The sequence below is a fragment of the Fukomys damarensis genome, unplaced genomic scaffold (assembly GCF_012274545.1).
Source record: "Fukomys damarensis isolate Sample0158 unplaced genomic scaffold, DMR_v1.0_HiC HiC_scaffold_28, whole genome shotgun sequence".
Classification (NCBI taxonomy): Eukaryota; Metazoa; Chordata; class Mammalia; order Rodentia; family Bathyergidae; genus Fukomys; species Fukomys damarensis.
In genome coordinates this window covers 42053963-42077960 of record NW_022900940.1, presented here as the reverse complement: position 1 = coordinate 42077960, position 23998 = coordinate 42053963, and the positions used below count along the sequence as shown (strand labels likewise).

Here is a 23998-nt window from a genome sequence, read left to right as displayed (position 1 = left end):
CCCAGGAAAGCCCCTCCCCACATCTCCCTGTTCCCTGGTAGCTCCAGCTTAAATTAAAGCCAGATATGATGGAACTTTGCAATGAAAAGGACAGTTCAGACAGACAGCCACAAGAGCTAGGAAGTCAAACAACAGTAATCAAACTAGGCATTCAGTGTGCATTACAGGTCCAGAGTTAGGTTTTCTTCTTTCAAAGCTGGGCTGGCCTTGAGCCATCTAGAGAGCAATCACAATGGTGACAATAATCCTACCCAATGCAGTGTTTTCCAAACTGTGCCAAGAGGGGCACTCATTCCAAGAGATACTCTGTTTTTAAAAAGCAGAGGAGTTTCCACAGATTGACAAAAATTACGTCTGTCTTGGAAAGTCAGCATAGTATTTATCAGCACAGCAGAGAAATCCACAGTAGAGAAACCCATTGATTTTGCTTTTACTCCTAAGTGTATCTGACTCACAGATCCATTTTTATTTACCTCCCCTTCTGTCATAGTTTGGATCTGCAGTATCCGCACAGCCATGTGTGTTAGAGGCTTGGTCATCAGGCTGCAGTGATGTGAAGAAGGAACCTGTATCATGAAGAGCATGCCGTGAAGGGTATGGGGATCGCAGCCCTTCTTCTCTTCCTTTCCTCCCTCCTCTCTTTTCTGCTCTTCTCCTCCTCCTCTTCCCCCTTCTCCTCTCTCTCCACCTCTCTCTCTCCCTCCCTCTTTCCTTCCTTTCCTTTCTCTTTCTCTCCCTTCTTTGCACCATGAGGTGAGAAGCTTTACTCCACTACCTGTTTCCACCATGGTATTCTGCCTTACCAAAGACCTAAAAGCAACCCAGCTAAGATACTAAACAAGAACTAAAGCCTCTGAAACGGTGGGCCAAAATAAACTTTAAGTCACCTCAGGTATTTTGTCACAACGCACAGTTGACTAACGCACAAACCATTTTTTTTTGGTACCAGGGATCAAACTCAGGACCTTGTGCTTGGGAGGCAGGCACCGGAACCACTGAGCTAAATCCCTGGCCCAAACCAGTCCTTTTTTATTCTTTTTTTTTTTTTTGTCATTTTTTTCCTTCTTTTCACACACCCCTTTTAAAAGTCTGTTTTTTATATACTAAAAACATGCTACTGGTAGTATGATAAATAAATCTTATGTAGGACTCTTATTTTTTTTATTATTATTTTTTATTTTTTGGTACCGGGGATCGAACTCAGGACCTTGCGCTTGAGAGGCAGGTGGCAGAACCACTGAGCTAAATCTCCAGCCCCAAGACTCTTATTTTTATAAGATCGTTTTAATCAAATTTTTTACTTGACACAAATGAGACAGCAAGACTAAAAGAATAATTCTCATTTTATCGATGAGAAAAGTGAGGCTTATGTGAAGTTCTGGGGATGGCTGCAGCACAGGCTCTGTTAAAGACTCACTTTGGTGGCCTGTAAACTTATTTATGATTCATTTCTCAGGCAGTGTGGGCTCCAAAAGTCATGTAAACCTACTTGCAATTCTTATCCTGAGCAGTATAGTATGGACAGAACAGTTACTTCAAAAGAAAGAAAGAGCAAGAAACACTAAAAGCTGTTAGCATAGAAAAGTTCCAGAGGCCAAAAAAGACCAGTGGGAGAGATAAGCACCTGGTAAGGCGGTGGCCAGCAACATCAGTGACCAACAGCTGTTGTGTCAACTGTTGGCATCCTGCTTTATCTAGTAACATCAGGACTGCTAGTGGAGCTGCACTTTGCCCATTCACAATTTCCACCTAAATCAAGCAAAAGAACCCTAGGCTGATTGGCAACGAAACAAAATTCTTGGTAGGGAGAAAGTCACAGCTTTTATGATAGGAAGCCAGGGAGGGCTGGAGACTTCAAAGGGCAATCCCAAAATGATTTAAGACATCCCACTGATGGCCCTTGGATTGATGGTTTGTGATCATCCCCATCCCTGCCCCGTCAACTTCACACCCATCCCACTTGGAGAGATGGTTCCTCTTGTATTTGGAGAAATTGAATAGGGTATGGAAGAAGGCCCATCTAACAGTTTGATTTGGCCCAAGGTAACTGTCAAAGGCTGCATCTACTCTTGCTGGAGATCAAGGGCATGTAGCTATGTTTGGCATGGCCTTAGAACCTGACTGTTCGTAAAGCACTGATAGGCTAATGTTGATCAAGAGCCCAATGCTGAGAAAGAGCCCTGGCTTACCATGGTTAGAGATGCATCCTCCTATCCCTGCTGTGAGAAGAAAGATCCTGGCCAATACTGCAGGGAATATTACCAAAGAGATGGAGGAGAAAAACACACCTACGGCAGATACTGCAGCCCCGTGTTACTCTGGCATCTGTGTTCCAGAGAAGCCCTGTAATCTCCATGACAATGGATTCTCCCATCATGCAGTGGTGGAACAAGTCCTGCAAATCTGGGGCCTCAGGACATCTTACATTTCACCCACTCCTTGAAGCCTTGAGGTGTTTAAAAATACTCAGCCATTGGGCAGAGGTCATGCCAAGGCAAAGGTATGTACATACAATCTGGGATAAGAGAAGGTGATTTTTTTTAAGCATCAGGGAGGTGAAAAACATTCTGCCCAGGTATGGTGAATTATGTGTCTTGTTTCCTTATACACAGTCACTGAATACATGTGTGCATCCTCAGGAAGAAAATGGAACCAGAATTTTGACATTTTTCTGGGCCTGCTAGTGGGCCAAAGCCTGGCTGAATTGATACATGTTTATTTCAAGGCTTTTTTCTACCTTTCTGTAAATTAAAGTGCTTTTGTCTCTTGAGAGGGATAGAATAGCTTCCCTTCAGATGTGTCCAAATTGTGAATAAACTTTTTTCTCATTTGTAAGGGATTTTCTCATATTTCTGATGGTGGACAGGTGAATGAATCCAGATTCAGGCCTTTGGCTAGCCCCCACCCCCACAGTAACAATAAAACAGGTTCTGGCCAAAGCTGAGCTGGGCAATGTGGGTTAGGCCTGGAGGCTAGAGAGGGTTGCTTGCTTTCTTTGCATGCTTCACCAGAGTCTTGGTTACGTTCTCATTGTTGTGACACCCACAGTTTAAAGGAGCAGAGGTCGATTTGGGGTCATGGTATCAGTTCACAGTCAGCTGGCTCCAGGGCAGAAGTGGCATAGTGGAGGGCAAAGTGGAGGAAGGCCGCACCTGTCATGGCAGCCAGGAAGCAGAGACAGGAAGGAGGAGCCAGGGATACGAAGACACCCTTTTGTGGCCCCGGAGCCCACTCCTGCCAAGCCCTACCTCCTACCAGCAAGTCAGCTATGACATCCCATGACCCAGTCAATCATCTTCCAAACGCAGGAGGCTTTGGGGGCTCCAAACCATAGCAACGAGTCCTCATGATATCACCTGGTTTCCTAAAGCCAAGTGATCAAAGAGCAAGAACAAGAAAGACACCTTCTGATGACCGACTCCTGGGAGTCATACACCATCACGAGAGCCAAGTAATGAAGACCAGCCACATGCAAGGAGGGGAGATAGGCTTCCCCACTTGAAGGGAATGGTACCAAGGAGTTTGTGGACACATTTCAAAACCTCACCTTCTTGCACTTGACTATTCTTCTTAAGTAAAGCCTGTGCTACCAACTTTATCTTTCTTTTCTTTTGGTACTGGGGATTAAACTTGGGCCCTTGTGCTTACGAGGCAGGCGGCAGCACCACTGAGCTAAATCCCCAGCCCAATTTTCTCTTTCTAAAATAAAGCTTCTGCATACCAATTTTCTCCTTCTCCTGGGTGCATTCCATCACTGTGGTTCCTCGTACACATGGACCCCAGCATCATCTCTGCCAGCCCTCCCAAACTGAATGCCACTGTGGCCCAGAATAAGCTCACGCCCGAAACCCGCTTGTCTATTCTTTTGATGTCCCATGTTTCAGAAGTGAGACCAAACATCCACACACTAAACAGGAGAAAAATGGATCAAGTTTTCTTTCTTATACACCTAAAATTAAAAACACATAAAGATAGTCCAGTGTGGTTATGCATCAGATCCCTCAAAGGGCTCGTGGAAACACAGATTTCTGATTTTCTTACCCAGGAAGTCTTGAGAGGAGGGTGAAGAGTTCCTATCTGTTTGCAGTGATGCTGCTGCTGCTGGTGCATTGGCCGGCCCAAGTTGAGAATAACTGCTCTAGGGACTAAGGGATTAAGCAAGATAAATGCACCTATAATGAAAGAGACACAGACAGATAATCATTTTCAGAAGATATTTGGAGAAAATTACAACTTTCCTGGGAAATCAATCCAGTTTCATGGTTATGCTCTTCTGGTCCCGTATCTTCTCCTTTTGTTCCTCCTCACCTTTTAAATATTGTATAGAACCTAAAAGCATATATGAGCATATTTTAAATTCTTCATTAATAACTATATTTCACTTTATTGGCACACCATTTCTCAGAATTGAGGCACACTGGAGAACCCCCGCAGTTTGGAAATTAAAAAGCACATTTTGAATGGAATCCAACGTTAAAACACATCTCATTACTTTTCCTTTCTTACATGTCCCTCATTTCCCCTCTAGTTCTCTCCCTTATATGTCAGTTTATATCTGAACAGTACTTTTTTTTTTTTTGCTTATTTGTGATTTTCTTTTCTTTATTAATCTTATTAGTACATTTAAGGTGTTTCTAAACAGTACTTTAAGAACTTCACACACACACACACACACACATACACACACACACAAATGGTAAATCCGGGTGTGGTAGCTCATGTCTGTAATCCCAGCACTCAGGACACTGAGGCAGGAGGATCTCTGCAAATTCAAGACCACCCTGGGCTACACAGTGAGTTCCAGGGCACTCTGAACTACATAGTGAGACCCTGCTTCCAAAAAAAAAAAAAAGAACTTCACTAACTCAAGGCAACTGTAGCATCTAGTATGCGAATCCTCTCCTAAAGTAATTTTCTATTTTTATTCTGCCCTATTTCAGTCAGTATGAGAGATTCCTGGAAAGAACATGTGCTAAAAGCATTTTCATCTATATTAGTAGTTGGCTCCATAAATAGCTAATTTGTTCTAATTTTCTTTAGATTATTCCCAACCCTATTTGCTTCAGTTGAGTCATATTGCCAAAGAAAGCTGAAATCATTTATATTTACTTAAATAGCCATAACTTATTAGTTCTGATGTATAGTATTATTTATTTATTTAGTTGGTACCGGAGATCGAACCCGGGTCCTTGTGCTTGCAAGGCAGGCGGCGGAACCACTGAGCTAAATCCCTGGCCTAATGTATAATTTTAAACATAGCCACAGAAAACGAACCCAATCAGATAATAAAAAGGAAATTAAAAGAATGGAGAAAGCTTATAAGACTTATGGGACACCATTAAGCAAATGAATATTTCCATTATGAGAATTTCAGAAGTTGAAGAAAAGGGAAAAACCACTGAAATTTTATTTCAAGAAATGATAGCCTAGGGGCTGGGGATTTAGCTCAGTGGTACCATGCCTGCCTTGCAAGGACAAGGTCCTGAGTTCAATCCCTGGTACTGTGAAAAAATAAATAAATAATAGCCTAAAATGTTCCAGATCTTTAAAGATTAAAATATAATGCAAAAGATAAAAATTATATATTTATATGCACTCAACATGGGACCATTCAAATATATAAAGCAAATATTATCAGCTCTAAGTGTAGAGATAAACTTTAATATAATAATGCTAGTGGGGGACTTCAACACTGCACTTTCACCAAAGGACAGGACACCCAGACAAAAAAATCATCAAAGAAACACGGAGTTAAACTATACTACAGAGAAAATGGATCTAACAGACACTTATAAAACATTTCATTCAACAGCAGCAAAAGCACATTTTTCTTATCAGCACATGGAATACTCTCCAGGACAGATCATATGACTGAATCTCAGTACATTTTTAAAAATTGGAACCATACATTATATCTTTTCAAACTACAACAGAATAAAACTACAAATCAACAACAGCAAGAAGCATGGAAGGTATACATGTACATGGAAATTAAATAACATGCTCCCAAATGACTGATGGACAACTGAAAAATTTAAAGGGAAATTTTAAAATGTCTGGAAACGAATGAAAATGACAACATACCCATACCAAAATGTATGGGGTGCAGCAAAAGAAGAACTGAGGGAGTTACTTATACTAATAAATGTGACATCAGAAAAGAGAAAGATCTCAAGTAAGTAACACACAAATGTGACTCAAAGACTTTAGAAAAGCAAGAATAAATAAAATTCAAAATTAGCCAAAGGAAAGAAATAGTAAAGATCAGAGCAGAAATCAAATCAAAATTTTTTAAAAACATAAAAGATTAATGAAACAAAGAATTGCTCTTTTGAAAGAATAAAACTGACCAACTTTAGCGAGACAAGCCAAGAAAAACAGAGAAGACCCAAATATATAAAGAGATGAAAAAGGAGACAAGAAATCACTATGAACAATTCTATGTCAGAAAACTGGAAAACTTGGAAGAACAAATTCCTAAGCACAGAGTACCTATCAAGATTGAATTGAGAAGACATAGAAAATATGAGCATGAGATCAAACCAGTAATTAGAACTTTCCTATTTCAATAAAGTCCATGACCTGATGTCTTTACTGATAAACTCTACAAATGTGTGTGTGTGTGCAAGAGATGAAGTCATACCAAAAGGATACTTGCACTCCCACATTTATTGCAGTACTATTCAAAATAGTCAAAATATGAAACAAACTCAGATGCCCTTCAGGGATGAATGCATAAAGAAAATGTGATAAATAAGTTTGGTCACTAGAGAGAGATGAGGAAGGACAGGGGCTTTTTAGTAAAGGGCACCAAAACACAGAGTGGAAGAGTTACCTCTGGTTCTTCTTTTGCATAGTAGAATCAGCACTGGTTAAAACAACATATATTTCAACATGACTAGAAAAAAGTACGAAATTCCTCACACAGAAAAATGATTAATAGCTATAAAGATGGAAATACTTATTAGTAGGATTTAACTATACATGAAAACATATATTAATTTTTCACAATGTACCTCCTAAAGACGTACAAATATTTTGCCACAATTTAAAAAGGAAACAGAAACAATAATCCCATATGAAAAATAAACTTACAGCACTCTACACATGTAAGAAAATTATATATATACATACTGTCTACATATGTATATATATATATATATATATATATACACACACACACACACACACACACACACACACACACACACACATATCTATTCCTGTATGTGTATATGCATAGAATTTATTTTTTAGTTTCTTTTTCATTAGTGTGTGTTTGTGGTATGTAATAATTACATTCATCTTAGGGAACTGAATATATATACATATTATAATAGAATATCTCTGATCTCTGTATGATGCCAACAACAACAAAAAAACCCTACAAATAAGATGGAAAGAACTGGATAACTGAGGACAGAAGTAGGATGGAGACTACACTTTTATGCCTTTACATACTATTATTATTTGAACATGGATTACCTTATAATAAAGTTACATAAAAATACACGCATGTAAAAATAAAATGGAAATAATAGGGTAAATAAGAAATGGGGAAAAAGAATGGAAAATAAAGATAAATTCCCTTGCTTAAAAAAATTGTGTTATTGGTAGCTCCTTTCTACCCAGACAGCCAATAACCTATTTTTATTTGAAATGGGGTCTGGCATTTTAAAAAATGAGTGCTATTGATAATGAGGGAAGCTGTGCCTGTCTGCGGGCAGGACATATGTGGGATACATATATTCTTTCCTCTCATTTTGCTGTGTACCTAAACTGCTCTTAAAAGAATAAATTGTTTTTAAAACTAAAAGTAAAATGTCTCCTACATGATCATTTTAATAGCAGGGTCAGGATGTATCATAAGAACTGTTGGGAAGAAAATTTCAAAACTATGACCCAAAGCCAAAGTCTTTGCTGAGCACTTTCTCTCCCACTCCCCTGGCCTCATTAAAGCTACTTACTTCCTTTAGTTTCACCCCAGAGGGGTGCAGAGGGGCCAAGCAGATGGTAAATGGGAAGAGCTGTTTCTCTGTGTCAGTGACTTGGCTACTCCAGACCAAACAGGGTGTCACACATGCTAGCAAAAGATTGTGACGATCTTTCCCAGTGAATAAGCCACATACAATGCAGTGTGTCTGTCCGTTGGATGAAAAACATCCTTGTGTTAATCTCGTCTAGCTCTAGCATGTGTCACTTGAGCCTCATGAATGCCTAGGCAAATTGCTCTTTATGTTTTTAGCCTGAGCTTCTTTTACCTTCTTAGAGTGAAGAAATCATCTCAGACCTTCCGCCTTCCGGCCCAGCACTGTCTTTGTTGTCGTCTAGAGGGATGGCAGAGAACAGTTTTGATCTGGAATGTCTCCCAGAGCTTCCTGTGGCAAAGTCCTGGTCCCCAGCTGGTGGTACTACTAAGAGATGATGGAGGCTGGGGAGTTAGCTCAGTGGTTCTGCCACCTGCCTCGCAAGTGCAAAGTCCCTAGTTTGAGTACCAAAGTCCCTAGTCCCAGTACCAAAAAATAAATTAAAAAAAAAAAAAAAAAGGGATGATGGAAATTTTAGGAAGTGGAGCCTAGTTGCCAGAAGTAGGTCATCAGGGACATGCCCTTCAAAGGGATATTGGGACCCCTCCTTCCGCTCTTTTTCTGCTTCCTGTATGCCATGAGGCAAGCTGCTTCCTGCCTGCCATGATGATCTGCTTCATTACAGACCAGAAGCAAGAGTGACTGTGGACCAAAAGCTCTGAAACCATGAGCCAAAATAAGTCTTTCCTCGTGTTGATTTCTCTCTGGTGTTTTAGCATAGCCCATGGAAAGCTAAATACTACAGGGACTCATCTTCCACTGCCAAGTGCAGCTCGAGAGACTTCAAGCAAGATAAAAAGGATCCACAAAGTCCTGTCAATCCACAAAAATGGGAGACATGACAATGCCTTGTGTTTAGCCATTACGTTATGGGATGTTTTAACACAGATTATTGAACCATGTCTAAAGTTGACTTCTCCCCTGATGGCAGGAACAATGAAGAAAATGAAATCATTTTTAGAGAAGGAACAAGGGGAGAGGAATGAAGCTAAGTCAGAGGAGGATGAAAGGGTTCACTGGGGGGGGTGAGGAAGACTCTGGGTCAATGGAAATATATCTTGATCTGGGTAGTGGTTATGTAGACACATTTAAATACATTTAATACTTAAATACCAAGTATAAACAGTTCAGGAGCTCATTTCTATCATAGAGTAACAAAGAAAAGTTAACCAAGGGCCAAGGATTTAGCTCAGTGGTTCTGCCACCTGCCTTGCAAGCTCAAGGTCCTACGTTTGATCCCCAGTACCAAAAGAAAAAGTTAATCCATCTATGAAATGTATGCTTGCCACAAATATATATGTGAAAACAAGGGTTATGAGAAATCAATAAAATAAATATTTACACAGGAAAAAAATGTATTAGTTATGAGTTTAAACACAGTGACCAAGGTGCCAAAGAAGAACATGACTGAGTAGGAAATTTAAAAAATGTATATATAATTGCTGTAATGTTCATTGCCACAATCCCTACTTCAATGAACTAAATACAGCAGTACTTCTAGGTCACTGCTCCTGGAATTAGATGGAAGGAAGTTTTGGGACCATCTCTCACCCGTTCCCACAATGGGCTGCATGCTGGAACTTTGGGGAGCTATAAACAGCAGCAATACTAGGGGCACACACGTGCAGGTTCTGATGTGGTCGATCAGGAGATTTGAGAGCTCCCAAGTGATTCCAACGTGCTGCCACAGTTGACAACAGGCTGAATCTAACCACTCTCACAAATGAGAACTCAGACGTCCTGTCCTGGCAACAGACTTGCTAAACACCCATTAACTGGCTACAGCCAATCTACTCTCATTCGCTAACAGGAGGTAGCTAGGACATGGATAATACTGAACAAGGAATGACCTAAAACTAATTTCTGTTTGGTTTGGGAATGTAGCGCGTGACTTCCTGGCTGCCGACTGCCCTGGCTAATTCAGTTTGGCCTAAATGAATGCGCCTTTCCTGAGCTAACATGACAACCCAGAGCTGGGCTAAGGTGTGGAAGGCAGGCAGACAATTACATGTCGGCTGTGGCCAGCAGACAGGCTGTCAAAGGCACACAGTCATGGTGCCTTACAAACAGTTCCACAGATGGGACAACTTTCTCCTGATCCTTTAGTATGTGACAGTGAGGGCCAGAGGTGTGAAGAGTGAAAGGAAAAAAAGAGAATGGTCCTGCGAGCTGTTTGGGCCAGGTTTGGTGGTAAGCACTTCTCCACACAACCTGTGCTCTATGCAGCCTGTTACAGTTTATATCTAGGTGCCCCCAAAAGCTTCCTGTGACTATGCCTGGGGCTTTGGGGAGGTGATTGATTCATGGTGGCGCATTAGTATCAGTACCAGTGGATTAGTCCACTGAAGTTGTTGCTAAATGTGATGTTGGGAGGCAATGCCAGGTCAGAGGAGGTGGTCACTGGAGGCGTATCCAGGAAGGGCCTAGTTAACTACTAGGAGCTCTTACTGAATGATTATTTAGTGAACCCCCGCAGAGCACAGAGCCCCTCCTTTCTAGGAAATGTCTACTTTACTTGGTGAAGAGCGAGCACTCTACTTGAAAAGGGAAACCATTGTCTCACGTTCCTTCACCACTAGGCAGCAATTCCAGCCACTGTTCTCCTTTTTTCCAAGGGCTCAAAGGCAGTAGCACTTATTGAGTGCCTTCTGTATGCCAGACACAGGGCCAGGGCTTCTAGATAGGTTTCTGAATTTCCAAGTAACCCCATGAAGTATGAAAGGAAATTAGTAGAGGAACTAATTTAAGAAGTCATTTCCCACTTCTCTCACCCTGGATTCTGAATTTTCCAAAATTAAGAGAAGACCATCTTTAAAAGTCTAGGCTTTATGAGGCACTTGAGCATTATATGTACCAGGATTGTATAAGAGTATACATTATTAAACCAGGGGACGTAAAATGTTTTAGTAGATTTTGACTACCAATGATGAGATTCATTTTACAGCAGTTCATTCAGTAACTTATCCTTCTAGGAAGATAACTGCAAGATCATTTTTTTTCCTCAATGAGTTTACTGGTACATTTTAGGTATACTGTACAGTTAGCAAGATCATTTTTATAAAACAAGCAGTCAATGGACAGTCATTAAAGAGCTCCTGGACTACTCTGGTCTTTACGCATTCAGCCTAACCTTTACTGAACAGCCCATTTACCTGCTAACATTTTATTTTCCTACTTGAGATAATACAGTTAAGAAAGGGGACTATTCCCCAAATTATATCTAGTATTTGAGAACAGATTTATATGGTTCAATTCACAAATATTCAAGCAAAACCACTTCATGGCAAAACTTTTTATTGCATTTGGCTGCCAGAGGAAAGTGTCCCTGGGCACAAGGCGCTGAAGAGGTCACTTGACTCACACAGTCTGAATACATCTTTCCATATTCTTCCTCCTATGCAGCCCAGGCTTTTGCTGTACATTTAGAAGTGCAATCAGTACCTGAAAGGGAGCTCTAGCCAGGGGCCAAATTATAACTCCCTGCAAGTTATCTCCCGGCCATTTGTGCCCCAAGCTAGCCAATGGAGACAAGTCTGATAAGCATGGATGATGCCTATGAGCTGAATTTTAGCATAAAGTCCAGTGCTCCAATTAATATAAATGTACTGATAAACATGAATGATCTTGAAATATTAAGGTCCACTTCTAATATCTTTAAAAACAATGTATCTGATAAAATATTTACATTTTTATAAAAGGAAAAAATGAAGTTACATATACTCCCATCACCAAGTTTTATGAAAATGTTTAATAAGCATTTATTTTGTGCTTGTCTTTCTCTGTATACACCTGTGCCTAAGTACATTTCCTTACTTGATCCCATGCCTTTTTTCCCTCAGTGTGAGATTAAACCAAGTATTGCACATGCTAGCCAAACTTCTACCACTAAGCTGTGACTCTAGCCCTCACTCCATCTTGTAGCTTTCCTTTTCACATATTATATTGTAATTATCTCTCCATTAATTAATACAATTTTAGTTTATATAACTGCTGTTCTAATATTAAACACTGGAGTTGTTCCTAAGTAAAACTATGCTGAATGTCCTTTGTATATAAATATTGGACTAAATGTTTTATTATCTCTTTTGGATGGTCTTAATCACTCTCCTCTTCCCAGGGACAAATACCCGTATTTTAAAGGAGAGGTTTACTGGCTCCCACTTTAGAAGTTTCAGTCCCTGCATGGTTGGGGGCTCCAGGAAGAAACAGCATGAGGAAGGGCCTGGCATCACATGGCAGCCAGGAAGCAGAAAGAGAAGGGAAGAGTCAAGGAGGGAGATAGACCCTTTCAGGTCATGCCCTCAGTGACCTCCTCTTCTGACCAGGCCCCACCTCCTAACAGCAAGTCCGCTATCGTGATCTTCTAAGCCAGCCATATTCCAAAAGTCCCGACTATGAATGCATGAGGCTTCTGGGGGTCATTCGATATAAACTATAACAAGGATACATTCCCTAAGTAGGCGCCCTGTGTCAAAAGCTATGGGGTATGAACATTTTTAAGATTTCAAATAAAAGCACTGCTAGAATTACTACAGAGTTAAGCCCGGACTTACAAATGAGTTTTGTTTCAGAACATTCGGAAGTCAGATTTATTCGTAAGTCTGACAAAGTGAGTCTTGTATACCTCGGATACAAATATACAATGGATATCATTTTGCACTTCCTAGCAGTCCCCTCCACATCACCACTGTCGTTCCTCTTGCTTCCAGACATCCTGGGCTCTGACTGAGCACTGTCCACTATCGCACTGCACAGTGAGTCCACAGCAGCACAGCTGTGACAATGTCTGGCACACGCGTGAGCCACTGCCATGCTTTGCTTGCTCTGACTGTTCCTAATGTGAGGCCCATTTGTATGCGTCAAGGTTCACAACTCAAATATCCCTAAGTCGGGGTCTTACTGTAGAAACGTGCCAGTTTCACCCCGCACTAGCAGCAGAAGTGTCTCCGTTTCACTCTACCCTTACCTGCACTGAGAATATTTTTTTAAAGTGTGCTTTGCTAAGTATATAGAAAAAAACCCAATTTTCCAAATAACTTATATACTCATACTTTAGCCATTTGTATTTAACTTTACTTAATTTACATTTTATTGGTATGTTTATAGTATACGATTACATTCATTGTAGGGACTTGATTCATGAACACATCTTAATTCTTTTTATGTCTCATTTCCCTCTCCCTGCCCCATCTGTTGATCCTTTTACTATTTGTAAAAGGTCTATCTCTGTGTTTCCCATTAACTTTTATTTTGCTCTCTGTTTATAGTTTGGGTTTTTCATGAGAGAAACTATGTGATATTTAAGTTGTGGGTCTGATTTATTTCATTTGTCATTATGGTCTGAAGGTTCATCTATTTTCCTATAGCCATCTGTACTTTTTTTGTGAATTTTATATTCATGACCTTTGTCTATTTTTCTACTGCTATATTAAATTTCCTTAACTGTAACAATTCTTTTTACAGTCATGTGTTGCCCAATAATGGGAACATATTCTGCGAAATGGATCTTTAAGCTATTTCATCGCTGTGGCATTATCAGAGTAGATTTAAATGGTCTCCAGCTTATTACACACATTAGCTATGTGGTGTGAGTGTATACATATATACATGGGGTATATGATCTCAATACACACAGATGGTAGAGCCCACTGCTCCTAGGGCCACGATGGACAAAGCACAAGACACTGAATGAAGCACAAGAAATGATATACTTAAGAGAGTCAATAAATATGAAATGTAGGAGGCAGTGGCTCACACGGTATGGCATACTGTTTAGTAAACATTTTAGTAAGAAGAACAGACTAAAATAATGATGAAAAGTATATATAATGAATCCATCAACCAGTAACACAGATATTTACTATCAATATCAAGTATTATGTTCTATATATAATTCTATGTGCTGTACATTTATATGACTGGCAGCGCAGGTTTCTTTAAAGCAGCATGACCATAAATATACGAGTAAGAGATTCTGTTGCTGAGCTACAATGGCTACATCTCTAGGCAATATGAATTTTTCAGCTCTATTATATTTTGAGACAACTATTCATATATGTGTTCCATCACTGACCAAAATGTCATTACATGATATTATATTTTAAGGTTAATCCTGTTGCCGTGAAACGTTATCAACTAAGATTACTGTGTTAGTTATTTTTCTCTTGTTGCTGAGACAAAATACCTGATACCCAAAGTTAAAAGGGAAGGGGTTTATTCTGAGTTTTCAGTTCATAGCTGTCTGGTTCCAAGCAGGGATGGCAAACAGGCCTCACATAGGAGAAAAACATGCCATACACAAGGCAGCAAAGGAACAAAAGAGCTTCACCACAACTTTCTGCCTCTTTTCTCCCATCCCAACTACCAGCAGTAGGGTGGTGCTAGTGGTTTAGTAATCACATGCCCTTAATTCCAGGATCACACATTCCAAATTCAGCCACCTTTGACCAAATGAGGCTCTGGGGGGACATCCAGACCCAAACCATAACATTCTACCCCTGTTCTCCCAAAGACTCATGTACATTCCTTTATACAATAGGCATTTAGTCCATCTTTAAGAGTTACCGAAGTCCTAACAGTTTCAGCATTGCTGAAAAGTCCAAAGTCTAAAGTCTCTTCTGAGATTTAAGGCAAACTCTTAGCTGCAAACCAAATGAAAGAAAGTTAAACACTTTCAACATTCAACGGCACAAGATAGACATTACTAATCCAAAGGTACAGATAGGGGGATACAACGGAACGGGACCAAGGCAAGTCCAAAATCCAGCAGGGAAAATATTAAATCCCACAGTTCCACTTCCAGCATCTGAGACCATCTGTGTCATGTTGTGAATTTCAAGGGCTTGGGTGGCTCTGCCCCTAAGGCACTTCTAGTGGTTGTAGCTCCCACGGCTTCTCTCTTGGGCCAGCTCTGCTCCCTCCTTGTAGTTTTCTTCAGGCAATCCACACTCCTGGCTTCTCCAAACTTCTGGGGTCTCCATGGTACTTTCAGCTTCACACTCACATTTTCACACACTTCCCTCTCAGGGGCACACTCAGTGGCCTCCAGGCCTTCTTCTGATGTCTAGGTGGAAGCCTTCCTGACCCAACTATTCCATTCTGCACGTGGCTAAAACCAGAGCCATGTGGATGATACCAAGATCTGCTGTCTCTCTTGGTTATAGGGACTGAGTGCCTAGATTGCTGAGCATTCTGAATCCAATCCTGAGGAACAAATTCTCTAGGCTGTCACCATTCTGGAACATAGTGTGGCTGCCGCCATTTTAGAACCTGGTGCTCTGGGGCTTTCGTCTCAAAGCAAATTCATTCACCTTTTCAACTCTGAGGCTGCAAAGGGTGGAGTCCTGCTGTTTCCTGTAATGCCCTCAAGCCATCTTTTCTATTTTCCTGTTTCTGCTCAGCAATCAAGGTCTTTTCTGCTCAATCTTTGCAGTCCACAGCTTTACTGGGGCTTCCTTTCTGGCTAAACTCAAAGCATTTTAAATCATTCTGCTGGGCTCTTTGCTCTTGATTCTCAACATAGATCTGGCTAAAAGCCCCCATTAGTAGCCAGCTGCCTCAATATTTGACTGCTTTGAATCTTCCTCTGCAAGACTAATTAGTCCACTCCTCCTAATCTCAGTCTCAGGCAAAGTCTCTGGCCATGAGCAAAATGCAAACAAACTTTCAGCCAAGCCATAACACATATCATCTGGAGTCCAGCAGCCAATGCAGTCCCTCTTTCTTGCAGAAACTTCCTGAGCCTGGTCTTTTACCAGCCTTCTGAGCTCTGACCAGAATCTCCCATACAGAATAGCCTAAGGTGTTCCAGACCTACCTCTGTAGCTGACATCTCCAAGTCTTTCCTAACTCTTCCCTTTCCCACAAGCCAGCTTCAAAAGTGCTTGAGCCATATGGCCAGGTAATGCCACAGCAACAACCCCACTCCTGGAACCAAATTTCTGTGTTAGTTACCCTTCTCTTGTTGCTGAGACAAAATACCAAACACCCAAAGTTAAAAGGGAAGGGGTTTATCTGGCTTACAATTTGTAGAGTTTTCAGTCTATATTTGGGTGGTTCTAAGAGAGGGATGACAAACAGACCTCACAGAGGAGAAACAACACGGTGCACACAAAAGGTAGCAAAGGCAACAAGAGAGCTTCACCACATCTTCCTGCCTCTTTTATCCCATCTAGACTACTGAGATTAGGGCAGTGCTAAACCACTCACTCATATGTAATGGTTTAGTAATCACATGCCCTTAACCCCAGCATCACTCATTCCAGATTCAGCTACCTTTGACCAAATGAGGCTTTGGGGGAACATCCAGACCCAAACCACAAATATACTCTGCAAATATTAGTTTGGGTGTGGTGTCTGACTTTTCCTTTAGCTCAGTAACTTCCTTCCAGGAAAAAAAAAATCCAATCTTAATAAAGTATAAGATAAGTCCCACTAAATATTGAGTCTAGGGTGTTATCAAAAGCCTATATACTCCATACTCTAACTTTATGTTAGACAATTCTTAGAAGGTGTTTCTTTCAAATTCTTTCAAAGGTATTTTCAAATGAGTTTCAAGGATGGACTTACATAAGAGACTAGTGATGTGTAGCTCAGCCATTAGACAGCTACCATGCTATTACTTAATAAAACCCTCTTCTTTCATCTGTCAGTGTCTATTTCTGTGGTAGAATTCTGTGTCAGCTTTCTTCACTGTGACAAGATACATGGAAAATCAACTTAAAGGAGGAAGAATATTTAGTCCAATTGCTTAGCCCTGTTGCCTTTGGGCCTATGGTGAGGCAGTGCACCATGGTGAGGAATGTACTGTCAAAGAGTCAGCCAGGAAACAAAAAAGAAAGAGGCCAGGGTTCCAATCCCCCCAAGGGCACACCCACAAGGATCTAAATCCTTCCAGTAGGCCCTACCTTGTAAAGTTTCCACCACCTTCCCATAGTACCACAAACCTTTTAGCCTTGGGAAACACTTAAAATCCAATCATAACCGGGCCAGGGATTTAGCTCAGTTCGGTGGCCTGCCTTGCAAGCACAAGGACCCGAGTTCAATCCCCGGCACCAAAAAAAAAAAAAAATCCAATCATAACCAATCCATATCAGTAACTTTCTGTTTTTAATAAGTTCCTTTATTATAAAATGTAATTTAAAATATTTTTCATTTTTCTTTGCACAATTTTAACATTATAGCAATTTTCTGTGGAAAATAAAATTCTGCCTTGTAGGAAAGAAAAAAATCCCTCAAAACCATGGACTGATGTCTTTATTTACATATTAGAGCGGGTGAGCCAGTGAAAATCCTACAGAAAGAAAAGACAATATTCAGTCAGAAGAAACAATTGTCTCAACCTAAATCCTCACTGTTTTGCTTATTCTAAAATTTAAAAGTACCACATGATGGTGGTAAAATGAGGTTTGTCTTTGGTCTAGTGCTTTTCATAAAAAAAAAAAAAAAAAAAAAAAATTAGAAATTCATTAGTGAACCTTGGTTTCCTTGTCCTAAAAATAACCTAAAATGGTTTTCTGTGTCCTCTTCCACTAGGGTAATCTGGGCATGCAGGCACACACATGTGCACACATGTATGCACACGCACACACACACACACACACACACAATCTGAAAGAACCAGAGATACTGTACCCTGAAAAGGAGAGGGGATAAAAAGACCCACAGAGCACTGAACTCCTAGGTCTGAGAAGAACATATCTAAGAACTATGCATTATCTGTGCCTTTTTCAGGACTAACAGTATCCTGCACTTGTGGCCCAGATACAGACTCTTACAGAAAATTAGCACTATCTGTATTAAAGCAACAAGTAGCCAGATCACACCATGAATCAAAAACAAAAGGCTGAGAGTCAGTGAAAAACAATAGCTTGGAAACTATAATGTGTATAGAATTCCACTCAAATGAAAATAATGTTGAAGTTATTAAATGCAAGAAATATAAAGATAATCCTCACAGAATTATAAAGGAGGAGGGAAAGACCTTATATTTCTCCAGATATACTAAAACAAAATTCACAGAGTAACTACAAACAGATCATTGAGGGCATATCATTAGAACAGAGAACTCCTTGGCAGAGAGGGGGCAATGCACGGGTCTGTTCTGTGACTAACACAGGTCTCAACACTTTTAATTATAGTATTGGTCAAGGTTCTGATAGTGTCTTTCTGTTTTGCTTTTGAAGCAAAACATTTATCAGTACATTTTAGATATACATAATGATAACACTTACCATAGGATCTGATAGTACCTTTAGTTTCCTTAGTACCCTGATACCCTCATACCAGGAAGAGGGCATCCTGGATTACAAAAATAATATTCCTTCAATGGAAAGTTTATACTTGGTAATAAATTAACAAAATGACATGGGATTTAATAAGCCTGATTATTAGTTATCTGGCAAAAGTCATTTCAACAAATAAAGATTAAAATAGGAAAAGACAAGGGACAGAATATATCTCAGAGGTAGAGCATGTGCTTAGCATGAGCATGAGCAGTACAAAAAAAGAAAGGCAAGCAAAAAGCCCAAAGCTATACAGAGTAGCCTTCAAATCTTGCTAACTCTATTTTAAATCAGGCTGCCTGTTTACTCCACAGAGATCCTTGCTAATGCCACATGCCCATCTCCTTTCTGGCCTAGTCCTTCTGCACCCATCCTGCTCATCACCAGGGTTCACCTTCACTATCCCTTCTCTCAGCTATGACATGAATTTCAAAGTCTTTGATCTCTATTTTTACATAAAACTTCAAAAGAATTCTATATATTTTGCAACTTCCAAATTACTCCATATTTTATTGATTGTCTAGAGGTCTGTTCATTCCCTGCCTTGTTAAATAAAAAAAAAAAAAGATTCCACAGTGGATACATGTCTAAGAACCAAGACAGAAAGCTTCTGCACTTCTCTCCTCTTTGCCAAGTGGCTCCCATTCATCCTTCAGATCTCAGTTTAAGCATCACTTCCTCTGAGAGGGCTTCTCTCCAACCCAAATATAAGTTGGATTTTTTTGTTGTATGTTTGCTTATAAATGCCCCTTCCTTTCAAGCAGTTATCTTACTCTGTTATGCAGCTCCACTGTCCCTCCCACTACTGAACTCTAAGCTCCATGGAGGTGAGGAGCCTGGTTTAGCTCTGCAGTCTATCCCTAATACAGTATATCTAACACTATCTCAGCAAATACTCACTGAATGAGCAAATGCAACTGCCAAACTCAGAAATGATTTAGAAAGAATTCTGTGGTCACAAGGGTTTTCCTTTCTAGAGGGAAATGGGGAATGCTCAGTAACTGCATTTACCTGGGCCTTACGTGTGCCTTGTGGCTCAATCATGATATTGATAAGAGAAGGTTTAGTTGTGTCTTCCAAGGTCTGCTTCAGGGATTTTTGTAGTTCTTCTGGTGTTTGTACAAAATACCCTTTGCCTCCAAATGCAGTCATGACCTGCTCATAATGTGAGTTTGGCAGGAGACAAATTGGAGGAGCCCTGAAAAAGAGGGTTCTAAATCAATGAAATTTAAATTTTAAAGCTTTAAGGAAAAGATCATTCTCTGAAATGATTTGTGAAAATAATTGAGATAAAACATATACTTTTATCCTTAATACTTAAGCTGAGATGCCAGTACACTAAATTTTCCCTATATTTTTAATTGTCTATAAAGAAATGTCCAGAAACTTTGTGATGATGGAAATGTTTTATATTCAGTATGGCAGCCATGAGCTACCTATTACTATGAGCACTTGAAGTGTGACTAAACTGAGGGACTGAACTTTTAATTTAATTTAATTCAATTGAAACTAAATTTAATTAGCAATAGGGGCCGGGGATGTAGCTCAGTGGTGCCACTGCCTGCCTCATAAGCGAAAAGTTCCAAGTTCAATCCCTGGTACCAAAAATAAAAATAAAAATAAAGTTAAATTAGCAATGGGTATCTAGTGGCCACCACACTATGAACAATTATGAATCATAAAGAAAAAGGAAAGGGTATTATAAAACAGCAATGAAAAAGCACAAGAAGCAAAGGAGGCAAAAATACACACAGCTGCCCTGGCCTACCCTAGGCCAGCTCACAAATCCACATTTGTCTTATAGCCCCTGGCCAGCTATCATACAGTCTTAGTTCAGCTCTGCTATCAGATAACCAAGATTTAGCTAGTTGGTAAAACAAAGAGCTCTGGATCATAAAAAAAAATGTAAACATTCATATTCCTTTGTACTGTACAGGAATAATAGAGCTGGGGTCCTTATGCAATAAGTCCTGTCATTAATAAGGCTCAGACATCATACTCAGTGGCTCCCTGATCATAAACTACTTGTGAAGCACGTAATCATGGAAAGTTGCGCAAAGAACCATTAAGAGGATTCATGCCCTTCAAAGGGACTGACAGCAGAAGCAACCATACTCACACTGAGTAGTCACATTCTAATACAGCAACTTTTAAAAAACACATGATTAAAACATATGAGAGAAATTAAATATACATTGTTCCAGGTTACTTACACTGTGACAGCATCTTGAAATTTTACCATTTCTTTCCAAGTAGCTGCATCAAAACCTTGGTAAATTCCATTATTGTTCACCACCAAGACAATGATTGGCAAGTTGTACCTAAGAGTAAGAACAAAATATGAAGAAAATCTTTCTTCATTCTACAGTACTTTCTTTCGATAGGCTGAAATTTTAACTGAAAAAGTTTTCTGTATACTTTTTTTTTTAATATTGACCTGAGCCAGACAACATACTGATGAGTGAATCAGCTGGTAAGGTGGATCAGGACTTGACATTCACACAGCAAAAAGGGAATGGGGGGCCGGGGATTTAGCTCAGCGGTTCGGTGGCCTGCCTTGCAAGTGCAAGGACCCAAGTTCAATCCCCGGTACCAAAAAAAAAAAAAGGGAATGGAAAAGCTCAACAGGCCCAACTGTGATTCACTATGCTTCCCTCATAACTGGTAGACTCCAGTACTATAGATCTTCAAAAAACTACCCACTCAAACACCTCAGTGGGTAAGAATTTTTTGGGCTCATTTCTTTTTCTTTTAAAAATTTTATGTACTCTTCTTCTCCTTTTCCTTTTCTTTTCTGATACTTTTACTGAATTCCATTTATGTTTTATTCTTTAATTGGATTTTTTTTTTCCAGTAATGGGGATCGAACTCATGACCTTGCGCTTGTCAGGCAGGAGCAGTGGCAAGGGGCTATATCCCCAGCCCTTTAATTTGATTTTTAATCTTACTTTTCTCCCTTCCTCATATTATCTTTTCAAATTTTATTACTTCTAATTTTTGTATTCTTTGCCCTCTCCATCTTTTTTTGTTTGTTTGTTTTTTGAGACAGGGTCTCACTATGTAGTTCAGACTACCCTGGAACTCACTGTGTAGCCCAGGCTGGTCTCGAACTCACAGCGATCCTCCTGCCTCAGCCTCCCGAGTGCTGGGATTACAGGCGTGCACCACCACGCCCAGCCCCTCCATTTTTTAATAATACTACCAACTTATATTTATTTTTAGCTATTTAGTTTACTCTATGCTATCACTGCTTATGTTTTCCTATTGTTAAAAGTGGCATAGTTGTAACTTTTATGTCAATATTTGGTTGTCTTTGTGTCTACATTATTATTGCTGGTCTCTTCTATTGTTAAGGGTGTATACTTGTTGCTTTTTACAATATGTCAATATCTAGTTTGTCTTTGAATCTCTATTATTAATGCTGAATTCTATTGTTAATGATGACATAGTTTTTTTTTTTTTTTGATTGTTTGCTTTTTTTGAGACAAGGTCTTGCTATGTAGTTCAGGCCGACCTTAAACTCATATGAAGCACCAGCTGGCCATGAACTCACAGTGATCCTCCTACCTCAGTCTCCCACTACTGGGTTTACAAGCATGCACCACCAAGTCTAACAGTTGTTACTTTTAATTTGTTTTCACTGTGTGTCAATATCTGGCTGGTCTTTGTGTTGCTGACTGTTACTGTGATTTGTTTTCTCCCGAGTGATGCTGGGAATTAAGCCCCCAAAATAAGGCTGAAAATTAAGAGGATCTTCAAATTACAGTGGAACGGATACTCATCCCAACAAATGCATGAATCTCAATGTAGAAATGCAAGATGTATGAAAAAAATAAGGCAACGCGACTCCTCCATATTTCTAATTCATCAGTAACTGAATACAAAAATAATAAAGTAAGTAAAATACCAATGAATTCAAAAGACTAATTTATAAGATGGTTAATGACTTCAAATAAACATATACAAATACATATACAGCTACATATACATATACATAAAAACATATACAGCTAAATAAATTATGGAAGACATGCAGAAAATGAAAGAGCGATTCAACAAAGAGAGACTCTGAGGCAGAACCAAACAGAATTTCTGAGTCCAGGCAGAGTAGTGCATGCCTGTAATCCAGCACTCAGGAGGGAGAAGGATTACTGCAAGTTCAAATCCAGCCTGGGCAACATAGTGAGTTCAGGGCCAGACTGCACTACAAAGCGAGACCCTAGCTCAAAAGACAAAAAACAAACAACCAAAAAAACAAGAGCAGATATTCTAGACATGAAAATCACAGAATGTCAATTTAAAAAAACTTAGTGAAAGTCTCACCAATAGACACAACCTGGCAGAAAACAGAATTTCAGGCTTGAAGATAATGCTGAAGAACTATTATATGTAAGACATTAAGAAAGACCCCCATCCCCAAAAATTATAAACAAAACATCCAAGAATCAGCTGGTAAAAGCTGAGTTGGGACATTGTAAAGACTAAATTTCATAAATTTTTGGTGTAGAAGAGGGTACCAAGGTTCAGGCTAATCTATTTAATGAAATAAATAGGAGAAAACTTTACAAATCTTGGGAAAGATATAGACATCCATGTACAAGTTGCATTGGGACACCACATGCCTGACCAGAAAAGAATCTCCCATGTCATGTTATAGTTTGTACAAGAGCACACAAGAAAGAAAAACTTCAGACTTTTCCAGAGACCCTACAGGCCAGGAGGGAAAGAAACAATGTATTTCAAGTCCTGAAAGAAAATAACTGCAAAGACAGAAATTATATCCAGCAAAGCTATCCTTCAAAATTGAAGGATAAATAAAGACCTTCCAAGATAAGCATAAACCAAACACTTTCATGACCACTAAGCTACAACTGCAGAAAATACTCTAAGGGATAATACAACACAGAAAAGGAAGAAGAGACAAGCCATTGAGAATTAGGAAAGAATCAAACATTAGAAAAACAACAAAATGACAGGAATTAGTACATATCTTTCAAATAGCTCTGAATATAAATGATCATAATTCTCTAACTAAAAGACATAGGCTGGCAGGTTGGATTAAAAAACAAGACCTAGGGCTGGGGATTTAGCTCAGTGGTTCGGTGGCCTGCCTTGCAAGCACAAGGACCTGAGTTCAATCCCCGGTACCAAAAAAAAAACAACAACAAAAAAACAAAAAAACAAGACCTAATTCTATTGCTTGTGAAACATATTCCACTAGCAAAAACATATACAAAGTGAAAGAATGGGAAAAACTATTCTATGCAAATGGAACCTGAAAGCAAGCAGTAGTAGCTATGTTCATATATGAAAAACAGACTTGAAGACAAAATTAGATGAGACAAAGACCACTATATATTAGTAAAGGGAACAATCCATCAAGAACATATAATAATTTAAAGTATATATGCACCAAATATTGGTGTACCCAACTTCATAAAACAAATATTACTCAACCTAAAGGAACATGTAAGTCTTAATGCAAAAATAGTGGGTGACTTTAATACTCCACTCTTTCCAATAGATAGATCATCCAGACAAATATCAACACAAAAACATCAGAGTTAAACTACACCATAAACCAAACAGAAATCTACAGAACATTCTATCCAACAACTACAGAATACA

General features: G+C 39.5%; 1 protein-coding gene across 3 annotated transcripts in view; it reads right to left on the bottom strand.

Annotated features, from left to right (window-relative positions):
• Nucleotides 1-4057: 4057 nt before the first annotated feature.
• The window catches only part of Hacl1 (2-hydroxyacyl-CoA lyase 1), an 83210-nt gene continuing 63269 nt past the window's right edge, over nt 4058-23998 (bottom strand). Inside the window, exons 16-18 of one of the 3 annotated variants that reach the window (XM_010643115.3) lie at nt 20584-20691; nt 19382-19568; nt 4058-4172 (exon numbers count right to left, since the gene is read on the bottom strand). In XM_010643115.3, the coding sequence (XP_010641417.1) occupies nt 4146-4172; nt 19382-19568; nt 20584-20691 (322 nt within the window). In that variant the 3' untranslated portion in view covers nt 4058-4145. Of the gene's footprint in view, nt 4173-16934; nt 17380-19381; nt 19569-20583; nt 20692-23998 lie in introns of those variants that run through there. The other 2 variants (XM_010643117.2, XM_010643114.1) reach the window with 2 other exon arrangements.